The sequence below is a fragment of the Erpetoichthys calabaricus genome, chromosome 5 (assembly GCF_900747795.2).
Source record: "Erpetoichthys calabaricus chromosome 5, fErpCal1.3, whole genome shotgun sequence".
Classification (NCBI taxonomy): domain Eukaryota; kingdom Metazoa; phylum Chordata; class Cladistia; order Polypteriformes; family Polypteridae; genus Erpetoichthys; species Erpetoichthys calabaricus.
Genome location: NC_041398.2, coordinates 210,868,250 through 210,888,143, shown reverse-complemented (window position 1 = coordinate 210,888,143; position 19,894 = coordinate 210,868,250). Strand labels below are relative to the sequence as shown.

Genomic DNA, 19,894 nt, shown 5'->3' with positions numbered 1-19,894 from the left:
AACAACTTAACATTTAATTGTTCAGGAAGGCATTTAAATTACCCTAACATTCTTCTTTCAGTTTTCCCTCTTTATCCAGATGCTCAGTGTGATTTGTGTTTGTATCAGAAATCATTATTTGTTCATGGTTTTTTATTAGTATATATATTTTGTACTTTATTCTGGTTTATTGTGCCTTATTCTTTTCCAATGCTTTGTATATCCTATAGTTATCTTTATGTAGTGTTTTATACAGATATTATTTCTATCTAATGTTATATGTGCCCTGTTGTTCTTTCTGAATTTGTATTAAGCACTTTGAGAATGGAAAAGGTTCTATATAAATAAAATGTATTATTTTGATTAATATTTTCTATGGTAAAGACGTAACATTGTGATATAATAGCTGTCGCCAAGCTATAGCAAACATGTTTGAGGGCAAGAAATGAGACAGAAGAAATCTGCTGGCACCAAGCATAAAAATTATTAATGGAATTTTTAATTTTTCTTTAGGATTTGAGAGAACGCCTGTGGGATATTTCAGATTTTAGAAAGAAAGAAGCAGCTGAGGAGAGAAATAATATAATAAATGATGGATGGCAGGAAGATCACATAGGAATTTTGGTCAACCATTTTTCATCACTGATGCAGGTATTATGAATATTGTTTCTTGTTCCTGGTAACTGCATTGATTCTCCCAGTCACTCTCTTTGGGGAGTTTTACTTTGAGTATTCCTCCCACATCCCAAAGATATACTGTATATATTAGCTAATTGGCAACTGTTAATTGCCCCCAGTAAAGTTGTTTATGTGAGTCTGTCCTGACATGGGCCAACACCCTGATCAGAATCCTTCCATTTTCTGAGTTGTACCAAATGTAAGCCACCCCCGACACAAGGTCATGAATTTAATTAAGAAGATTAGAGAACGTTATATAATGTTTTATACTATTTTTCATGGGTTAATGTGATTAATAAACCAAACAACCTGTCAGGGAAAATACATGCTCCCTATGAGAGAAAGTACACAGAATAATGGTTACTTGCAAACCAGTGAGGGAAAAAATCATATTTGCCTTTTTTCAGAATTATTTGCAAATCTACTTTTACTTGCCTAAATAAGACCCAATGTGATATCTGAGTTAGTCAACAGGTATACCACACATGAAAGATTGTTAGTAGACAACATTGACAATTCCAGCACTAACTTGAAGAAACTATCTGTTTAAATGCTTGCACTTGCACAGGTCAGACATTTGGTGAAAACTGGGATTAAGACATGTGGAGTGTTTAAATAAAGGTCATCCTTCTAAGTTTAGTACAAATGGTACTCAATGGTGGAAGTTTTACAGTGTAACAGTCAATAATTGTGTTATAGTGCATGGATATTTCTCCAATTACTGTGACCTGGGGAAGTGTGCCTGCAATGGTGTAAAACTCTAATTCTAAAGCTGTGAGTGGGACTGATTTTTAATCTTACACACACTCACTCATGCAGATATTTCTGATTGCTCCTACAGGTTACTTTAAGCCACACAAAGCCATTACCATCTTCAAAAAGCATAAAGACAAATGTCCTAATACACAAACTCAACTTTTTTCGTTGTTTCTTGCTTAATCTTAGTAGTGAGCACATCTTATTTGTGTCTGAAAGTAAAATTTGGCCTGGCTGAGCGGTACACACATGTTGTGTATATTGTACCCTAAAATTTTGTCACATATGTCACTATTCATTCAGGCCATCTACTTCCTATCTGAATCTTAAGGTAGTAATAACCTGGACAAATGCCTGACTTTCCTGCCTATTTTGCTGTGCTGTACAAGTCCAGTATTGATTGACTAATATTTGTATTGACTAATCAAACAGTTTAGTTTTCTCAATATGTTTTAAGTACCTGTATCTGGCACTCAGAAAAGACATAAAAGTAATGACATTACAATTGAATTTTTTAATGTAATTTTTTTTATCATTCAAAACAATACAATTTTTTTACTGGAATGTAATTGAATATTATAAGTAATTTGTCCCTGCATTTTCCTCACAATCTCAATTTTGAAGTTAAACAGTTTTTGAATAATAAAGGATGGAATTAACTTATTAATCCATTCCACATGCCACCTGAAGTGAGAAATGCTTCTTCTGTGTAGGGTTAGTCAGGTTTCTTGGAGGTATATTTGTGTGTTTTTCTTTTATTGTGTGCATAGCCCTGAAACTGAACTGATATTCTCTAAGCCATCTATTAAACTAGCTAATAATAAAATAAAGTATTTTTTCAGGTAAAGCTTTGCTGTATTTTTAACAAAGATCCCATATAAACCATCTAGTTGTGTTAGAAGTATAGCAGTCCAAATGATGATATAAATGTATATTCTTTTTGTATACACACAGTTTCAAGTAATTCTTTATTCACCAGTGTTGTCTTTTAGTTTGTTATTCCCCATGCACAATGACATGATTATTTAGTGGTTTTGCTAAGTGCCAGGTTTTTTTTTCTGTGACTTTGTGAATGTGGTTATAAGCATTTTCCCAGAATATAAGAGAGTTATAGCACCGTTTTTGTCAGTTAGAAGGCTGTGTTTACATGTGAAGGGCAATAAAGGTTTAATGACAGCTGCTGTTATGTGTGGTATGATGTGCACACCTTTATAATATAATGAAAAAATTGAAGCGTAATTGTTATACAGTATATACAGAAAATAGCTATAAACCATACAGCATATCTTGGCATATCACTAGAAATAACAAATGATAGAAAGGTCAAAATTACATTTCATTGGTAGGCATTAATTTGTAGTTGTTAAAAGTTTTACCATCATCGCATATATTTTGATGAATTTACTCATCTAAAAATAAATAATGAAGTAAAATGTACAAGGGTACCTTTAAAAATACTAATAGTTAGACACACTAAATAATTAATCCAGACAATTTTGAAATAAATCTAGTTTTGGAGATGAATTAATTTATCCCATTCCATGTTTAATATCAATTTTGAGTCTTTTATGAGATTTATATACAGGATTGTTGTGCTTGCATTTTCAAGTGGTCATTCCTAAAGATTATAATTCTTGACAGGTGGAACTAGACCGCTTCCAGGATACATCACGTCTACTCAAAGATTACTACAAGGGCATGGAAGGAGTTCTCCCTGAGGCCAATCCCGAATTTGCACGAATTCCTCTAGTGGACATAACGGTGGACGATACTGGAGATTTAGACAGGTCCAAAAGGTATTAATGTCTCTAAATAATATTTTCTTTATCCTCCTAAAATCACTTTATAATGAATATAGTTGAGTATACAGTATGTGAATATTATCCACAAATGTATCATAAAGAAATGTGAATTTTAAATTTATTATAGACAACATAAATCCACTGCATAATTTTGACCTCAAAGGCTGTTTATGCAGTCTAGTCATTGTTTGAAAATTGTTGTGCTTCACTCACCAAGGAAACTCCATCCATTTTCTAGACTCTCTTTGTTGTTATAAGGTGCAAGAAGCCAGCATCTATCCTAATAATGGGACATTTATGAGTTGCAGGACATAATCTCGCAATCACTTGTACCAGGATACTTTATAGTTGACAGTTGGAGAATGTAGGTGGAAACTGGAAATTGGTGAAAACTTACTTGAACTTGAAGAGAACATGCAAATTCCACAGAGAAGGTTAACAGATTCAGGAACAAATCAAGTCCCATAAAGATAATGAGAAAACAGTTCAGACTGTTACATCACCAGACCACTTCGATGTACAAAATATTACAGTAAAATACCAATCTAGCAATAATTGCCTATATTAAAGTCCAAGGGTCAGTGTGTTACTCCATAGTCTTTCTATATGAATATATATACTAGCACCTTAAAAGTGGACATCAACTATTATTGATAAAATACATGGAATCCCACACATTGTACAGTGTTAATCAAATTAACACCATACTGTATGTTGCATGTTTAACTTTTTAACATATATAACCTTATGTTTTTACTTTTGATATTCCAGCAGTAACATAATCCAAATGTAAAAAAATATCTTTAACTCTTGATGTTTTTCATTTTTAATATTCCTTAATTTTTCAGCTTCTTATTTCTTATTCACTATTCAAAAGTTTTGTCTTTCCTTTTATTTTTGTTGCATATTTGATTTTTTTTCCATATATGACTACTATTGAACTGATTATTGTGATAATTAATTATACTTATGCCTAATTTCTGCCTGTGTTCACCCATGATGTACATCTCTTTGAACTCGTGTTAACAAGGAAAGTTGTTACGTTTATAAAAAAATCAATGAGTTTAACGTTCAATCCATCAACCTATAATTTTATATAGTGCAATCAATACCTTGCAAAATTACAAGCTATTATTGGTTATCAATATTTTATTATAATGTGAAATATAAGAATTTAGCAGTACAATAAATAGAAAAATAGCAAATAAAAATGATTCACTGGCATACAGCAAGAGTACCTTGGAAGTACTATAAATACAAGTATCACAAGACAGTATACAATCCATGGTATCAGCAGTATAAAAGTACAAAAACAGGGTACAAAGCAATATGAATAGAAATGGTAATGTTAAGTAACACATAGGGCTATACAGATCTAGCACACCTATAGCATAAAATAGCATAACAGGGTGAACTGAAATTTATTGTCAGATATGTGTGTGTTAGCACACCATACAGGAAGGTAATGACAGTAAAATCAGAAATCATGGACACTAGTAATAAAGAGTCAACAATTTAGAAGCAGAGACAATGAACAGGTCTTCAGTAGTCATTATTTGTTTTTTTGCATGTTGGATGCTAAGTTTCCCTTCTCTGTTTTCTGTGATCTTAAGCATACTTGGAGGTGAAATCTGTTCTTCTGAATTCATTTTCTACTACTTCCATCCACACTCTTTATTTGACTTCCATCCATCCATCCATTTTCCAACCCGCTGAATCCAAACACTGGGTCACGGGGGTCTGCTGGAGCCAATCCCAGCCAACACAGGGCACAAGGCTTATTTGACTTTCTCTGCACTTTATTCCTTTCTCTGTCTTCTTCTGTTCCTTCCTTAGTCAGAAGTTCTTCCCTGCTTCTTCCAGTGATGTCACTTTTTACTAGCACATCAGTCTTTGCTCCTAAATCCACATTTATCTTCCAGCCTACCCTCTATTCCTCTACATATCTACCTTACTCTTCTCATGTCATAGCTCTGATCTGTACTTCATACTCTTTTTTCATTGACTGCTGTATGCCGCACATCCAACATACAAACACAGTTTATATAATATTTTATCATCAATTCTGGAGGGGTTCCTCTAGATGTCAGAATGTGGAACAGCTCAGAAATCCTGTATGTGTGAGACAACTTAAGTAAAATTACTATAATGTGTGAGAGTTGACGAGTGATGTCACTCCCTGCAGTCATTACAGTTCTACAAGTAAAAAAAAACAATTAACAGACTGAATGAAATGGACTATAACACATGCCTTTTTCTCTGCGTTTGTCCCAATCATTTTTCTAGTGCTGCAGGATCAGCTCATTCTGACAAACAGTCAAAAGCTATAGACAAGAGTGAAGCTGATGATGAAAAGAAAGGTAAAACAAAAAAGTAAGTCTTTGAATGTTTACGTTATCCACCTTAATGAAAGGACTGTCTGTGTGTCTATCCAATTGCTATGTCTCTGAAATAAAATTCATTACTACAAGTGTTTGTAATGTACCATCTGTTGGCATGACAAGTGTGACACATCTGTCTATATTTCATTTATATGTCATTTGGTATGTAATTTGTAAAAACACTTTATTGGAATAACAAATGCAATGCATTTTATTACTGCAAATGTTTGTGATGCTCCATCTGTTGGAATGACAAATGCAATTCAATTTATTACTCCAGGCATTGCAAAATAAATTCCAATAGATGTTTTCACTGAAAACATTAACACTAAGGTCTACTTTGATTACTTAGATTTGTTTTAGATGGGTAGCACAGCTAGTACGGGAATAAAAATAAGACTATGTTATCTGAGTATCCCAACCATGTACTAGCCAGCTCATAACAGGCAGACTTTCTTGCATTGTATAATTTATAAATGTACTTTTGAAATGCAAATGTGCGACACTTTAGTGATGTTACATTATTATAAATAACATGGTTTATCCACAAGTGTAATTTAGTAAATCTGAAAAGAAAAGATGAAACAGAAAGAAAACCCAGTAATGTAAACATGTGTATATATTAGTTTTGGTTTGTGCTCTTTTTTTTTTTTTGCAATTTCGTTTCTATTTTTTCTGGTTATTATAAACCGTAGCTGTCTGGACTAAATATATAGCAACTGTAATGCATGAGGCAATCTGTAATCTGCAATCTATAATACATTAGGTGTTTGTGGTTTGAGTTTGAACTGCACAATTTTCTGACCTGAAGCACTACAATATTTAATTCAGTATCATTCCTCCATCCATTTACTAAATACATATTTTCCAGTTGAGGGTCAAGTGGAGCTGAAAAGTCCCAGAAATGCAGGTAACAGAACAGGAGCCAGCCTAGGATGAGGTGCTAGTGTCTTACTCATGCACACCAGGCTAAACGGTGGCTGTATGCTGAATCAAGGATAATGAGATACCATATGAACTGAAATGGCTTTACTTACAGTGGGCATGTGAAAATAACGAACATTGATAAAAGCATGTTAAAGATTTCAAAGGTTGTTGATGCCACCTAAAGACTAAGGAGATATACTTCATTCCTTTATTTTTGTTTTTATCTGTGCATATCAGTTGCCGGAGTTATGTTCCATGTGTTTTTGGGGGGTGGTCCCTCAAAAGCTGTTGCTACCTTATTACCTCAACTTATTCAAATGCCAGTGGAAAGAATAAGGAAAACTGCCATAATCTGTGTGTTAGTATGTACAGTCACTTGGTATGGTTTAGCTTGAATTAATTTAGTCTAGCTAACATAATGATTTTTTTCATTCTATTTTAGTAAGGTGTTTTGTCATTTTTGAGTGACCCTGTGCTCCTCTTTACACTCTTTATTAGGTAGATCTTAACAATATGTCTTAAATCTTATACTCTTACCACACTTTCAGGTACTGTAGTTCAGCACTTTCTCCTTTCCTTTTTATAATGTATGTTTATAACAACAGGCTATTAGACTAAAAGAACAGGCAGGAGAAAGTGTTACACTTTTATTCATTTTGTATTGTAGGTAATATACGCAGCATATTAAAAAAGTACTAATGTAAGTGCTAACAAACCATATAACGTAATAGTGCTAGATGTGTAGTTTCAGGTGGCACATAAACTTGTAGTTACACTCAGTTTTTTTTCATAGCAACCTCATCATCTGCACAGGGTCCAGCAGCCACCAAGGCTGCCATGATAGAGATGGTTTCTCAAGATGGAGAAATAGAGAGATAGAGAGTAGAAATGTAAAGAGACCACAAATGTATACCAGTTCCCGTCACCCATCTTTGACCAGTGGCACACTGTGGTACAGAGTGACCCTCCTGATTCAGTGACTAATCCTAATCAGGCACAACAAAGAATAAGTGTCTACCAACTTCAAAGTGTCTTGAACTAGCATGTAAATCCCAATAAGTTCCAAAAGTACTACAGAAAAATGCCCACAAGACAAAGATATCGCTGTCAAACTCTGGCCAGTAATAAGGGCGACAACCAAATTTTTATAAACTAAAAAGTTTATTTTCACAAAATGCTTTTGGTGATTTGAAAAACAATGAAACTCCATGGAGCACAAAACCTTTAAGGCAATCCAATGCAAACAAGTCGCAATACAGTAATCCAGAAATTAGTCTAACACAGAGCACAAAGGTCAAAATTCCAAAGGCACAAGCGCAGCCCAAAACACCAAAAAAATTCACCATTCTCAAGCATGGTTTTAATGAACCATCAGGAACTCTGGAAGACCCTCTGGATTTATAGGATGGAGGGTAGTTCTTGATGCTGATTGGCAGGTAGCAACAGCTTTTGAGGGACCACCCAAAAACACATGGAACATAACTCTGGCAACTGATATGCACAGATAAAAACAAAAATAAAGGAATGAAGTATATCTCCTTAGTCTTTAGGTGGCATCAACAACCTTTGAAATCTTTAACATGCTTTTATCAATGTTTGTTATTTTCACATGCCCACTGTAAGTAAAGCCATTTCAGTTCACATGGTATCTCATTATCCTTAATTCAGCATACAGCCACTGTAGAAAGATTGTTTTCTGTATTGTAAAGAGGTTTGTTAATATTCTGATAAACCTTATATCACAGTATCCATCAAAGCATTGGTAGACTTTTTTAAAGTAAAGTACATTATCAAAATGAACACCAAATAAATAGTTATAGTTGACCGCCACAGTCGTATGACACATCAACTCTGAATACATTGGCACTTTCCCATCTTAATTGAAGGTGAATCAAAGTGTCCAATTATGCAGTGCTTATATAAAGTGGAAGAAAGGTTCACAAACTGGAAGAATTTTCCATGTTTTCAGAACCTGATATTCCATGTTGATTTTTGGATTGCATGTTTCAGTCTCATTATCAGATGTATATATTTACATAATACTCATAGTATTTGTACTGTATACACATACATTGCACGTCTGTATTTGTTGTAGAAATGGTTTTTTTTTTCTTTTTTCTATTTATTCTTTATTGACTATTTGCACTTTGTGTTGTCTTGTGCTTAATTGGAAGAGCAGGCAGGGTAAGATTTTTGTTGTACAGTGTGACTGACTCTTTACTGTGCTGTGGGAAATAGCCCGGACACAGACAGACGGACACCATGTTAAAGTCCACCACACATTTATTCTGTACACTATTTATAAGGTCCATTAAATGCACAACCCAGTGCCGCAGCACCAATCACCCCAACAGTCCAGGCCTCTGTCCACAATATGCCTTCAGGCCGCCTCCTTCTCTCCTCTATCTTTCTCACTCTCGGACCTCGTCCTCTTCCACCCAACTCCAGCCTTTATTGAAGGGAGGCGGCCCCTTTTATAGTTACCTGGATGTGCTCCAGATGGTTCCCGGCAATCTTCCGCTGACACGCCCCTGTGTGGCGGAAGTGCTGGCTGTCTCTCCGGAAGCACTCCGGGTGTCTCTTTTCTTCTTCCCCCCAGCACCTCCTGGTGTGGCGGAAGTGCTGGGGTCCCAAGTCCTCCAGGCATGAGGACGCCCCCTGGCGGTGACCACAGGCCCCTACAGGGTTGAGCTTCCAAGCCCTGTACCCGTGGCCCCCAATATAACCAGGGCGGTCGCCCCCTCGTGGTCCGGAGGAGGCATGAGCCCTCCTCCTGTCCTCCTGGGTGTCCCGGCTGGGTACCACCCCCAGCCGCGTGCCACATGTGCATATGACAATAAATTCTCATTCGCATTCTCAACCTGACATGTGAGACATGGTACTTTTTATTTAGCTACATAATGACAAAGATGCACACTTTATGAAATGGTAGCACAGTTTCATTTTTTCAGGTTCATTAAATCATAGCTTCATAGCAGATCTATCTAAGTTTTGGCCAACTTTACTAAATAAAGATTTGCTTGCCAAAAATATAAGGCAGTGATAATTGTTTTTTGCAGAATCCCACTACTGTCCCGAAAATCACAGCCATCTGATCAAAATGGAACAAAAGGGAAAGCACAACCTGTGAGCATCAAAAATAAAGACGAACAATTATTAATGGATATTTGGCAGACAGCAATGTCATCAGTATCAAACATGGTGAGTTTTACTGTCATTGGTTTATGCTCAGGTAGAAAACCTATACAAGACACTTTCTAACATTTAATATCATTTTCAATACTAGAGCATTTAATCTACAAGTACTTTCATTTTCTCACTGCTTGAAATAATGTCATAGTTAGCTCTCCCATCGTCACCTATTTTCAATGGCCAATCCCCCTCACCATCTGTACTGCATCAGTAAATCCTATCACTTCATCTGCTATGGCCAGTGATGCGTCCACCTCAGACAGTCAGTATGGGCTGTCTATAACTAATGACCAAGTAAGGACACAACTGAGGAGGTTACACACTTGAAAATCCAGGGGACTGGATAAAGTCAGTTCTTGAGTACTAAAAGTGTGTTCCAACTTTGTGGTCTCCTCTGTTCCATTGCTGTGAAAGTCATCCCGTATTATTCAAGTTCCTGAGAAGGTAGGCATCTCTTCACATATTGACTTTAGACCAATGGCCCTTATATTCCACATCATGAAGATCTTAGAGTGGCTGGTCCTGCAGTATATAAGTCACCTTGTGAAAGGCCACCTGAACCCACTGCAGTTTGCCTATTGGGAAAAGATTGAAGTTGAGAATGCAGTGATCCATCTGCTCCACAGGGTCAGCAGAACCACAGTTTTTGAGGCTCAAGAGACTGTGTCTCTGATCAGAATGTGAGCAACACTGGAGCAACATAAGGAACAATGTTGTTATCTTTTATGTTCACTCTGTACATCTCTGACTATAAAAATAACACCATGTCATGTTAGAAGGTATCATGTTGATGCTGCACTAATATGGCACATTGACAAGGGGAATGAGACAGAAAATAGGAATCAGGTGGAGAACTTTGTTTATTAATGCAAAGAGAATTGTCTGCAACTCACCATAAGAAAAACCAAGGAACTGGTCATTGACTTTCACAATCTCAAAGAAGCTGGGCACTGCTACAGGTATTTGAGGGTCCACAGCAGTGACAGGATGGATGCCTCTCATATCACAGAGGAGCTATATAAGAAAGAGCAGAACAGGCTCTTCTTTCTTAGGAGACTGGGTCCCTTTAATGTGGGAAGTGACATCCTTAATATGTTCTGTAACTGTGATGGTCAGTGTGGTTTTCTGTGCTGTAGTGTGGCACTGGTGTAGAGGTAACATCACTTTAAGAGAGACTCACAAAATCAACAAGCTGATTAAGAAGGCAGACTCAGTTGTGGAAGAGAATGAAAACAAAACTGATGGCCACCATGAACAATATTGCACATCCCCTCTCTTACACAGTAGCATTAAATACCTTGAGCCAACAAATTGGTCAGCAGAAGTGGGTCAAGAAATGCAACTGGTGGTCCTTCACACCTACAGTAATACACCCATATAATGCCTCTGTGTGACTGCTCTCTTATCATTAGCCATGGTAGAGTTTTTTGTTCTTTTTTCTTTCTTGTATGTGGTTGAGGGGGTTATTGTGGTTGTTTCGCATAATATTTCTAGATTTCTTGAGATTCTGTAAAAGTTATTACAAAGAAAGTACTCTATCTATCTATCTATCTATCTATCTATCTATCTATCTATCTATCTATCTATCTATCTATCTATCTATCTATCTATCTATCTATCTATCTATCTATCTATCTATCTATCTAATGTAAGATAAGAACTGTCTACCATAGTTAGAACAAAGTAAAAATTCTTAAATGTACTTCCCGATCAAACATTTTATCATTGAATGCTTTTAGGTCATGGGTGAAGCACAGCAAAGAGAAGCTGAAGAGGCACAGGAACAGCTCCAGAGTGAGGAAAGAGAAAGGCAAAAAGCATCCCAAGCCTCAGCTGCAGCTGCAAGTGCAAAAGACAAGAAAAAGGCACCAAAGTCTGCTAAAAAGAAAGGTTATTACAGTAGAACAATGGAAGCATCTATCTATCTATCTATCTATCTATCTATCTATCTATCTATCTATCTATCTATCTATCTATCTATCTAGGATGCGTTTAAAAGTCATGTACTTCTTCTTATTCTTCATTAAAGAAAAGGCTCCTTTAAAGTATGCAAGATTTGTTTAACAACATTTTTAGCTCAGTGTTATTGAGAAAGGCAATTATAGGCTGAACATTTTGTGGTTCAGCTTTATTAACTTTATTATTAAAATGATGTTTTTACTAACTACTGTGTACTCAGAGCAGCTGAAAATAATACATAACTATACATTACCAATAATACCACACTAAAAAACACATAACACGAAACATGCTGTATATACAATATATATATATATATATATATATATATATATATATATATATATATATATATATATATATATATATATATTATACAAAGTTATTGTCTGTTATACCTGCATTTTTATCACTCTTTAATTTAATATTGTTTTTTATCATAATGCTGCTGCTGGAGTATGTGAATTTCCCCTTGGGATTAATAAAGTATCTATCTATCTATTTATACAGTACATAATATTATATACAATATATACTGTATGTAATATGCAGTGTTGTTTATGTTGCACTATTTGTTATAAGATTTGTTATTTTGATTGGCTGCTCAGTATTCTTACACCCTGTAGATCGGAACTACTACTAGTATGAGGGACAACAGTCCTGTACCATTTTCCAGAAGAAAGGAGTGAGAATAATGACTGTGTAAGATGAACAAGTTGGCCATTTTGACCATCAATCAACACTAAATAACCCATAATGACAAAGTGAAAACATGTTTTAAGAGAGAGTTGCAAATTTATTAAAAATAAAAGCAGAAATTGTATTTATATTATATAAGCATTGAGACTCTTTGCCTGTGACACTTCAAATTCTGGCCAGGTGTATCCTATTTGCCTTAATCATCCTTGAGATAAGTCTAGAACTTGACTGGAGTCCACCTGGGGAAAAACTGAATTGGTTGGACATCATTAAGTAAAACACACACTGATGTACCTTAAGGTCCGACAATTCACACTGCATGTCAGGACAAAAAACAAGCCTGTGGTGAAGCATAGGCAAGGGGATAAAAACATTTTTAAAATTTTGAGTGTTCCCAAGAACACAGTAGTGTTAGTAACTGAAACAAAACAGGTTTGGAACTCTCAGGACTCTTTCTAGAGCTGGCTCTTCTGGCCAGACTGCATAAACATCTAAATAGCATCCCCTCCAATGTAGTTGGCCTTCAGAAGTGATATAATTTAGGACTTTTGAAGTGATTTAACTTTTTGTTCGATATGTAATCACATCTTTCACATATAATCAGTACAAGGCTGATAGATAAGTTTAAAAATGATTTCTACATAACATATATTGTTGTAATGTTGTTTTATGTTATTGAAGCTATTTTTGCAGAGTTTTATGAAAATGTCCTGACCTTTAGTTTAAATTTTAAACGTTTCACAAATCTATTATGGCATTAAACATGAAACTATTAATGACAATTAAAGCAATTTTTCCACAGGAGCTCCAAGTCCTACTCCTCGTCCTGCCTCATTTCCAACTGCAGAACAGAGTGCGGAAGAGCTAAAAAAGAAGAGGCGAAAAGAAAAAATGAAAAAGGAATATTATGGTGCTCTTCAGCTTGAAGGTAAAAATGCAGTCCTTCTTCTCCATAATCTTAATACATAATTTGCCTGCCTCCTCACTCACTCACGTCCGTCCGAAGCCGAATGCGCAGTCGCCTTCTGTGCACGTCCGAAAAACCTTACGAGACCGACATCCAACCCCAACATCGCGGCAGGCGGCAGATTTACGGCCGCAAAAATTCAAAGAGAAAGGCGACTTTGATTAAAGCTCTAGAGGCCTGAAAGGCAATTTCGACTACAGCTCGAGGCCTAATTATGCATTCTGATTCAATTACGCATTCATTCAATACACCTATATCAGGTTTGTGGTGCTTATACTTATTACTATTCCATATTGTACTGGAACATTCATCATTCAATATTATACTACTGTATAGGCCTGGAAAATTCATCAACTAACAGTACAAGCCTATACAGTAATGAGTAAAGCGGACTACAATCATTCCAAAACAACTTCTTTGTTACTTATCATTTGTTCTTCATACACTGCTGACCCAAACTCGTGCCCGTTTCATCTTACGTTATCAAAACGGGCTCTTTGTCTAGTTTTATATAATGGATACTGACTTGCTAATAAAATGTTTATAGACCTTATCAACATTTAAATTCTAAGGGGGGAGAAAGAGAGCAAGATATTTCTAATCTATCCTTTGTACCCCCACAATTTTAAGTGCCAACACAATAATAGGCCTCATAGCATTAACTCCTAGCAAATTTAGAAATTAAAGTTAATGCTATCGTATGTAATGATGTACTACCTTAATATAATACTATAAAATGTCAGCAACTTTTAAATTCTTTAAAGTCATTGGGCTTACTGAAATATTGCAAAGGGCTTGCAAATGTCAGTGTTTCAAGATTTTGTTAACAAATTAAATATGAAGTACATGGTGTATGTTGTATATTAATTGTAACAGTAGTAATATTATTGTACCACACACAGTACAGTGAAAAATCTTACTTCCATGTCTGACTAACATGCAGAAAGAAAAGAATGTATTAAACTACACGATGAACCCCTTAGCCCTGTCTCCACTTGTGCGGTTATGCTTTCAGTTCCAGAAACCTTGTAGAAAACACCATGAGAAAAAATGAAGTGGAGTGACTTGGCTCACTTCTGGGATCTGTAATAACTGATTGTGTAATAGCTTATTGGGCGGCACGGTGGCACAGTGGTGGCTGCCTCGCAGTTAGGAGACCCGGGTTCACTTCCCAGGTCCTCCCTACGTGGCGTTTGTATGTTCTCCCCGTGTCTGCATGGGTTTCCTCCGGGTGCTCCGGTTTCCTCCCACAGTCCAAAGACATGCAGGTTAGGTGCATTGGCGATTCTAAATTGTCCCTAGTGTGTGCTTGGTGTGTGTGTGTGTGTGTGTCCTGCAGTGGGCTGGCGCCCTGCCTGGGATTTGTTCCCTGCCTTGTGCCTTGTGTTGGCTGGGATTGGCTCCAGCAGACCCCCATGACCCTGTAGTTAGGATATAGTGGGTTGGATAATGGATGGATGGATAATAGCTTATGTTGAATAATTCTGGAATTTTATATAGATCCATAATATATGACTCTGGGATACTCATAATATCTAGTGCGGTGTTTTCAGTATTTTAAAAGTTTTGAGTATATTAAAAAATTGTACATTTTGTGTTTTTATAGAGGCTAGAGTAAAATCACGCCTTGAAGTAATTAAAGCAAAGTCTTTAAATGTGATCCGAGACCTACAAAGAAAATCAGAAAATACATATAAAGATATGGACGACTGGCTTGGTTCAAGATTCCTTGCAGAAATGAAAAGGTATAGTGCATATTCATGAACATATATGTTTATGTTTTGTTCTTTATATAAAACAGACCAAGCATACTAAATGCAAGATATAATCATGAAACTGCAGTAAAGCCTAAAAAGGCATGGATAACGTTTGTTTTTATGTTACATACAGCACATTATGTATATTCTGAAAACATGTCAAATGTAATTGAAAATAACTCTACTCTCTGTATGCTTTTTTTTCTAATAATTTAATTGACTTCATGTTTTTCTAGTAGTAATAGGCTATTAGGGACATAACAGTAGGGAATCCCTGAAAACTTTATCAGTGTAGCTTCAACTGTAACTTTTACCAAGTGAAATTTGAACTCAGTCCAGATAGAGACATTCCCTTGCTACCTATTTGGGTCTTCCAGGTCTCTCTAGAGAACAGGTCTCTTTAAAGTTCAAGGATCAAGCTCAGCACTGCAGGGAAAAAAGACATGACTCAAATAGCATCAGCTTCTCCAATACATTTAATATGTATGCATTACGCTGGGTTTTTATACATATACTGTATATATTATTAATTATGTACTGTTTTTAAGCATTGATAACCTCACTGACGTGGCACGTCATCACATTGAGAAGGGATCCCAGATTCGTAACGAACTAGCCCTGGCAGGTTCTGAATTTTATATCAGGGGTGATGTGAGAGTGGTTAAAACCCCAGAGCCTGCTCCACGACCTTCTTCTGTTGAGTTCTCAATTGATGGTAGCCTGACAATCAGACAGCTCAACTCATTATTTGAACAGTTTTATGCACTAGCACCATCAGGTGAGTATTTTATATTTTTTCATTACTTTTCATTGCTTTCATTATTTTGCTACTTTTGAAACTTACCGAGTATTTCCTCTGGGTACACTGGTTTTCTTTCCTCCCATATCCCAAATATATTTCTGTTAGGTTAAATAGTGATTCTGAACTGGACTTGTGTGAATACAAGAGAATGTGTCAATGGACTGTCTCCATGTCCAGGGATGGTTGGCTGCCTTACACTTGACATAGATGGAAGAAGCTCCATCCCCTTATGACAATGAAATAGATTAAGGGAGTCTGAGAGTGTTATTAGGGCTTATATTAAAACACTGTATATTTACCAGCAGTTGACTTAGTGGTGCAGTGGTTAGGACAGTGCATCATAGCTTCTTTGACTGACTATCTATCTATCTATCTATCTATCTATCTATCTATCTATCTATCTATCTATCTATCTATCTATCTATCTATCTATCTATCTGTCTATCTGTCTGTCTGTCTGTCTGTCTGTCTGTCTGTCTGTCTGTCTGTCTGTCTGTCTGTCTGTCTGTCTGTCTGTCTGTCTTTATTTGAAATTTTTAACACATAATTGTCCTAATATGAATGATGTGAGTTTCCCCATCCAAATGATTGCCCACCCATGTATGGATGGTTCTCACTTTGTGTCTGATGCTGCTGGGATATGCTCTTGATGATGAACTAAGCAACATCATGAAATGTTTGTATGTACAGTATGCATACAATGGATTTGAAAAGTCTGCATACACTTTTTGACATTTCTCTTTTTGTTCCTGCAAATGCTTCGTCCTGGGTATGGGGATTGGTACTCCCAGCCACCATAAAAAAAACCTCACACTGTTGCAGTGTGGTGCTGAGTTGTCACCCGCTGCACTTGGGTCCCAATCCAGGAGGATCGGCGTGTGGTGTGTGCGGCAACGAGCTATCAGCACATGCTCCCAGCCTCTCTCTCTTTTTGTGCATTTAAAGACTAAAATCAAGAAAAATCATCTCACACCTTTTTTCACCGTTAATGAGGTAGTGTAGCTGCTTTAGCACACTTTACAGCTTTTTCAAATTGATTCCACATCAGGTGATACAAAGTTTGGGTCAACTGTGCAATGCACTGCTCTGTAAAAGGCTGTTGACCACTAAGTTGGTTTATATCAGAACATGTCATGGAGATCTGCCTCTATTCATTGGTCAAGAAGCCTGTCTTCATTTCAAGCACACAGCATTGTGGGAATCGCATCTTTACTGTTGACATTATACGCAGAGTTTTCTGGAAGTAACTGTTTATAATATTTTAGCCAAACATGCACACATTTTTCATGTTTTGACCATTTGAATGTATATCGGACATGTGGATTATGTGGCATGAGTTATGTGAGAATTGTTTTTATTTTTTTCCATGGACGTTTACTGTTATCCACACTTGGTCACCACAGGGCCCTGTTTAGTTTAAATATTCAATATTTTTTTTTTTCCATTAAACCACGAGATTAAAAATTTTGTCAACCACCACTACCAATCACATGGGGTAAGTAATATTTATAAAAATACAATTTTTAGGAGGAGTATTACTTTCAGCAGAGGAAATATAAACCTCTAACGAGACAGGCTTTTACAAAGGCACAAATCACAATGCTTAAGCACAAGTACCACTGGAATTCCCCTAATTTATATCCTGTGCCCACTCATCTTGTAATTCCTGCACAGCAATCATGGCATAGCAAAACCCATGGATAAGAAAGTCCATGAGCAATAGGCAGGTATGACGAAGATTTTGGTGAGAACCCCAGCCCATTCCATGCAAAAATAAATAGCTTCAATATTAAGATATTTTGGCATAAAGCGTGCTGCTCTATATTGAAGGCTGAAGTTAACACTTAAATTCCTCCTTTAACACGACAGAGATCTAAAGTACACAGAAAATTCAGCCAAGGAACAGCTGAGGAAAAAGAAAAGATGGCTATCCAGCAGAATGCTATAAATTGGAATCTGTTCAATTAGCTCTGCTAATGCTGTCAACATTTGTGAAAGCTCAAGAAAGTGCATAATAGTCAAAATACTACACAAGGCATCAATTGATGTTTTTTTCCAAAACAGAATTATAACACCCTTAGAGTGTTCTTCCTACAAACCAATGTCCTTACAGTACTGTTAAGATTCAGCTGAAAGCTTTAACAAAAAGTGCAAAAAACATGCCACCCTCTATAATATTGGACGATGAACCTACAGACATTTACTCTCAGTTCTTTGAATGTTCTTTAATAATATATACCTACAGTACTATGTGGATTTAGATTTTGACTCAACATATGTTAATGGATTAAATTATATTCCAGACCAGAAACCTTTGTTTGCATAAGTAAAATAATTTCTTATTTTACTTAGGAATGTGGAATCATACAGGGCTGCCCATTAACATCAATACTATTTGCTATCACTTTTGTACCCCTGGCTCCACAAACAACCAGAAATTCAGCTGACGTTAAGAGAAAGACACAAATAAAATCTGTCTCTGTCTCTTTATGCCAAGGATATTGTACTCAACATTACTTATGCATATTTGTCACTGCCAAGTGTGATGAAAGTTTTACAGACATTATGTAGAATTCCCGCACTCATATAAACATATTGTTCCTAGTCTTGCACATCACAGTTTCTTACAATTTTTTTCAGAACAGTCAAAATGCTTAAAATTAAAGATCTTTTTGAATTCAATTTTTGAAATTTGTGGTAAACTACCATGACCTTACAGTCATCTTATTATCTTACATTAGCTGTGACAATAAATATTGTTAAAATCAATATTCTTGAAAAGTTACTATTTTACTATTTATCAACAAATCCTTTTTTTAAGAATTTAGAAAGAATTTTTGAAGATGTTTTTGGTTCTAGATCTTCCTATCAATAACTCTTATGCCATTCTCTAACCTGCTTAGTCCTGATCAGGGTTGCAGGGTCTGCTGGAGCCCATCCCAGCTAGCACAGGGCACAAGGCAGGGAACAAACCCTGGACAGAGCGCTGGTCCATCGCAGGGCAAACACACACACACACACACCAAGTGCACACTAGGTCCAATTTAAAAGTATGATAATCATCAGGCTTCCTTAAGCTATGCAGTGTTTTATTTAATGAAGTTAATTGTTGTCCAGACCTTCATATATCAATATATATGCATTCTTTGAAAAATTATGCCTATATTTACTATGTGCACACCAGAAATTTTGTTAAAGGAAACCTTCTAAACATTCCTTGTCTTCCTTCAATATCTACAGTATGGTGAATATATACTATTCTGTACTGATTAAGATGTTGGCAACATTTCCAGACTGTGCCAAATTATTTCCAAAAGTGCACTCCTTAACATGTTCTGAAGCAACGTTGAGCCTAAGGCCTCCAAATTAGATTCTCAAATGAATGCAGTTCAGCCCTTAACAAAATACAACATTCATCAGTTTGAGCAAAACATGATGTAATTCAGATAAAAATTGCATATTGCACTTTTCTCAACTACAGTTACAGTATATACAAATTGTTACCACAATGTCGTCAAGCTAATGTCATATGTATTAAGAATGCTCAACTCTCAACTCATTTCGGGAAAAAATGTTTACTTATTTGTTATATAACTTTGGATTTATTATTACTCCCAATCTTCTGATACAATTTTTCAGAGTAAAACCAGATGGGACAAAGTTCTATTGTGAACACATCTTTTGTGATATCGTATTTCATTGTTCACTCATCATGTTATTGTGTAATCAATTACCAGGGCTGGCCCAAGGTACAGGCAGGCTAGGCAACCACCTAGGGCACTGAAATTTTAATGGGAGTTAACAACAAGGCAATGGCATCTTTTTTACGAGAAAAAAAAAGTTAAAATAAATGTACTCAATAATTTGCATTCTGGTATGGAACATATTTGTGCTATTTTTTTTATTTTAAACTGTGCTAAGATCTATAATAATAAAAGGCAAAGCCCTCACTGACTGACTGACTGACTGACTCATCACTAATTCTCCAACTTCCC

At 36.0% G+C, this 19,894-nt stretch overlaps 1 protein-coding gene across 5 annotated transcripts in view; it reads left to right on the top strand.

The window, feature by feature from the left end:
* spef2 (sperm flagellar 2) overlaps positions 1–19,894 on the top strand; it is a 146,964-nt gene that overhangs the window by 96,324 nt on the left and 30,746 nt on the right. For all 5 annotated transcript variants that reach the window (XM_051928343.1, XM_051928342.1, XM_051928341.1 and 2 more), the window contains exons 24-31: positions 493–630; positions 3,055–3,209; positions 5,502–5,588; positions 9,583–9,724; positions 11,455–11,605; positions 13,176–13,301; positions 14,947–15,085; positions 15,646–15,875. In XM_051928343.1, coding sequence (XP_051784303.1) covers positions 493–630; positions 3,055–3,209; positions 5,502–5,588; positions 9,583–9,724; positions 11,455–11,605; positions 13,176–13,301; positions 14,947–15,085; positions 15,646–15,875 — 1,168 coding nt within the window. The remainder of the gene's footprint in view (positions 1–492; positions 631–3,054; positions 3,210–5,501; positions 5,589–9,582; positions 9,725–11,454; positions 11,606–13,175; positions 13,302–14,946; positions 15,086–15,645; positions 15,876–19,894) is intronic.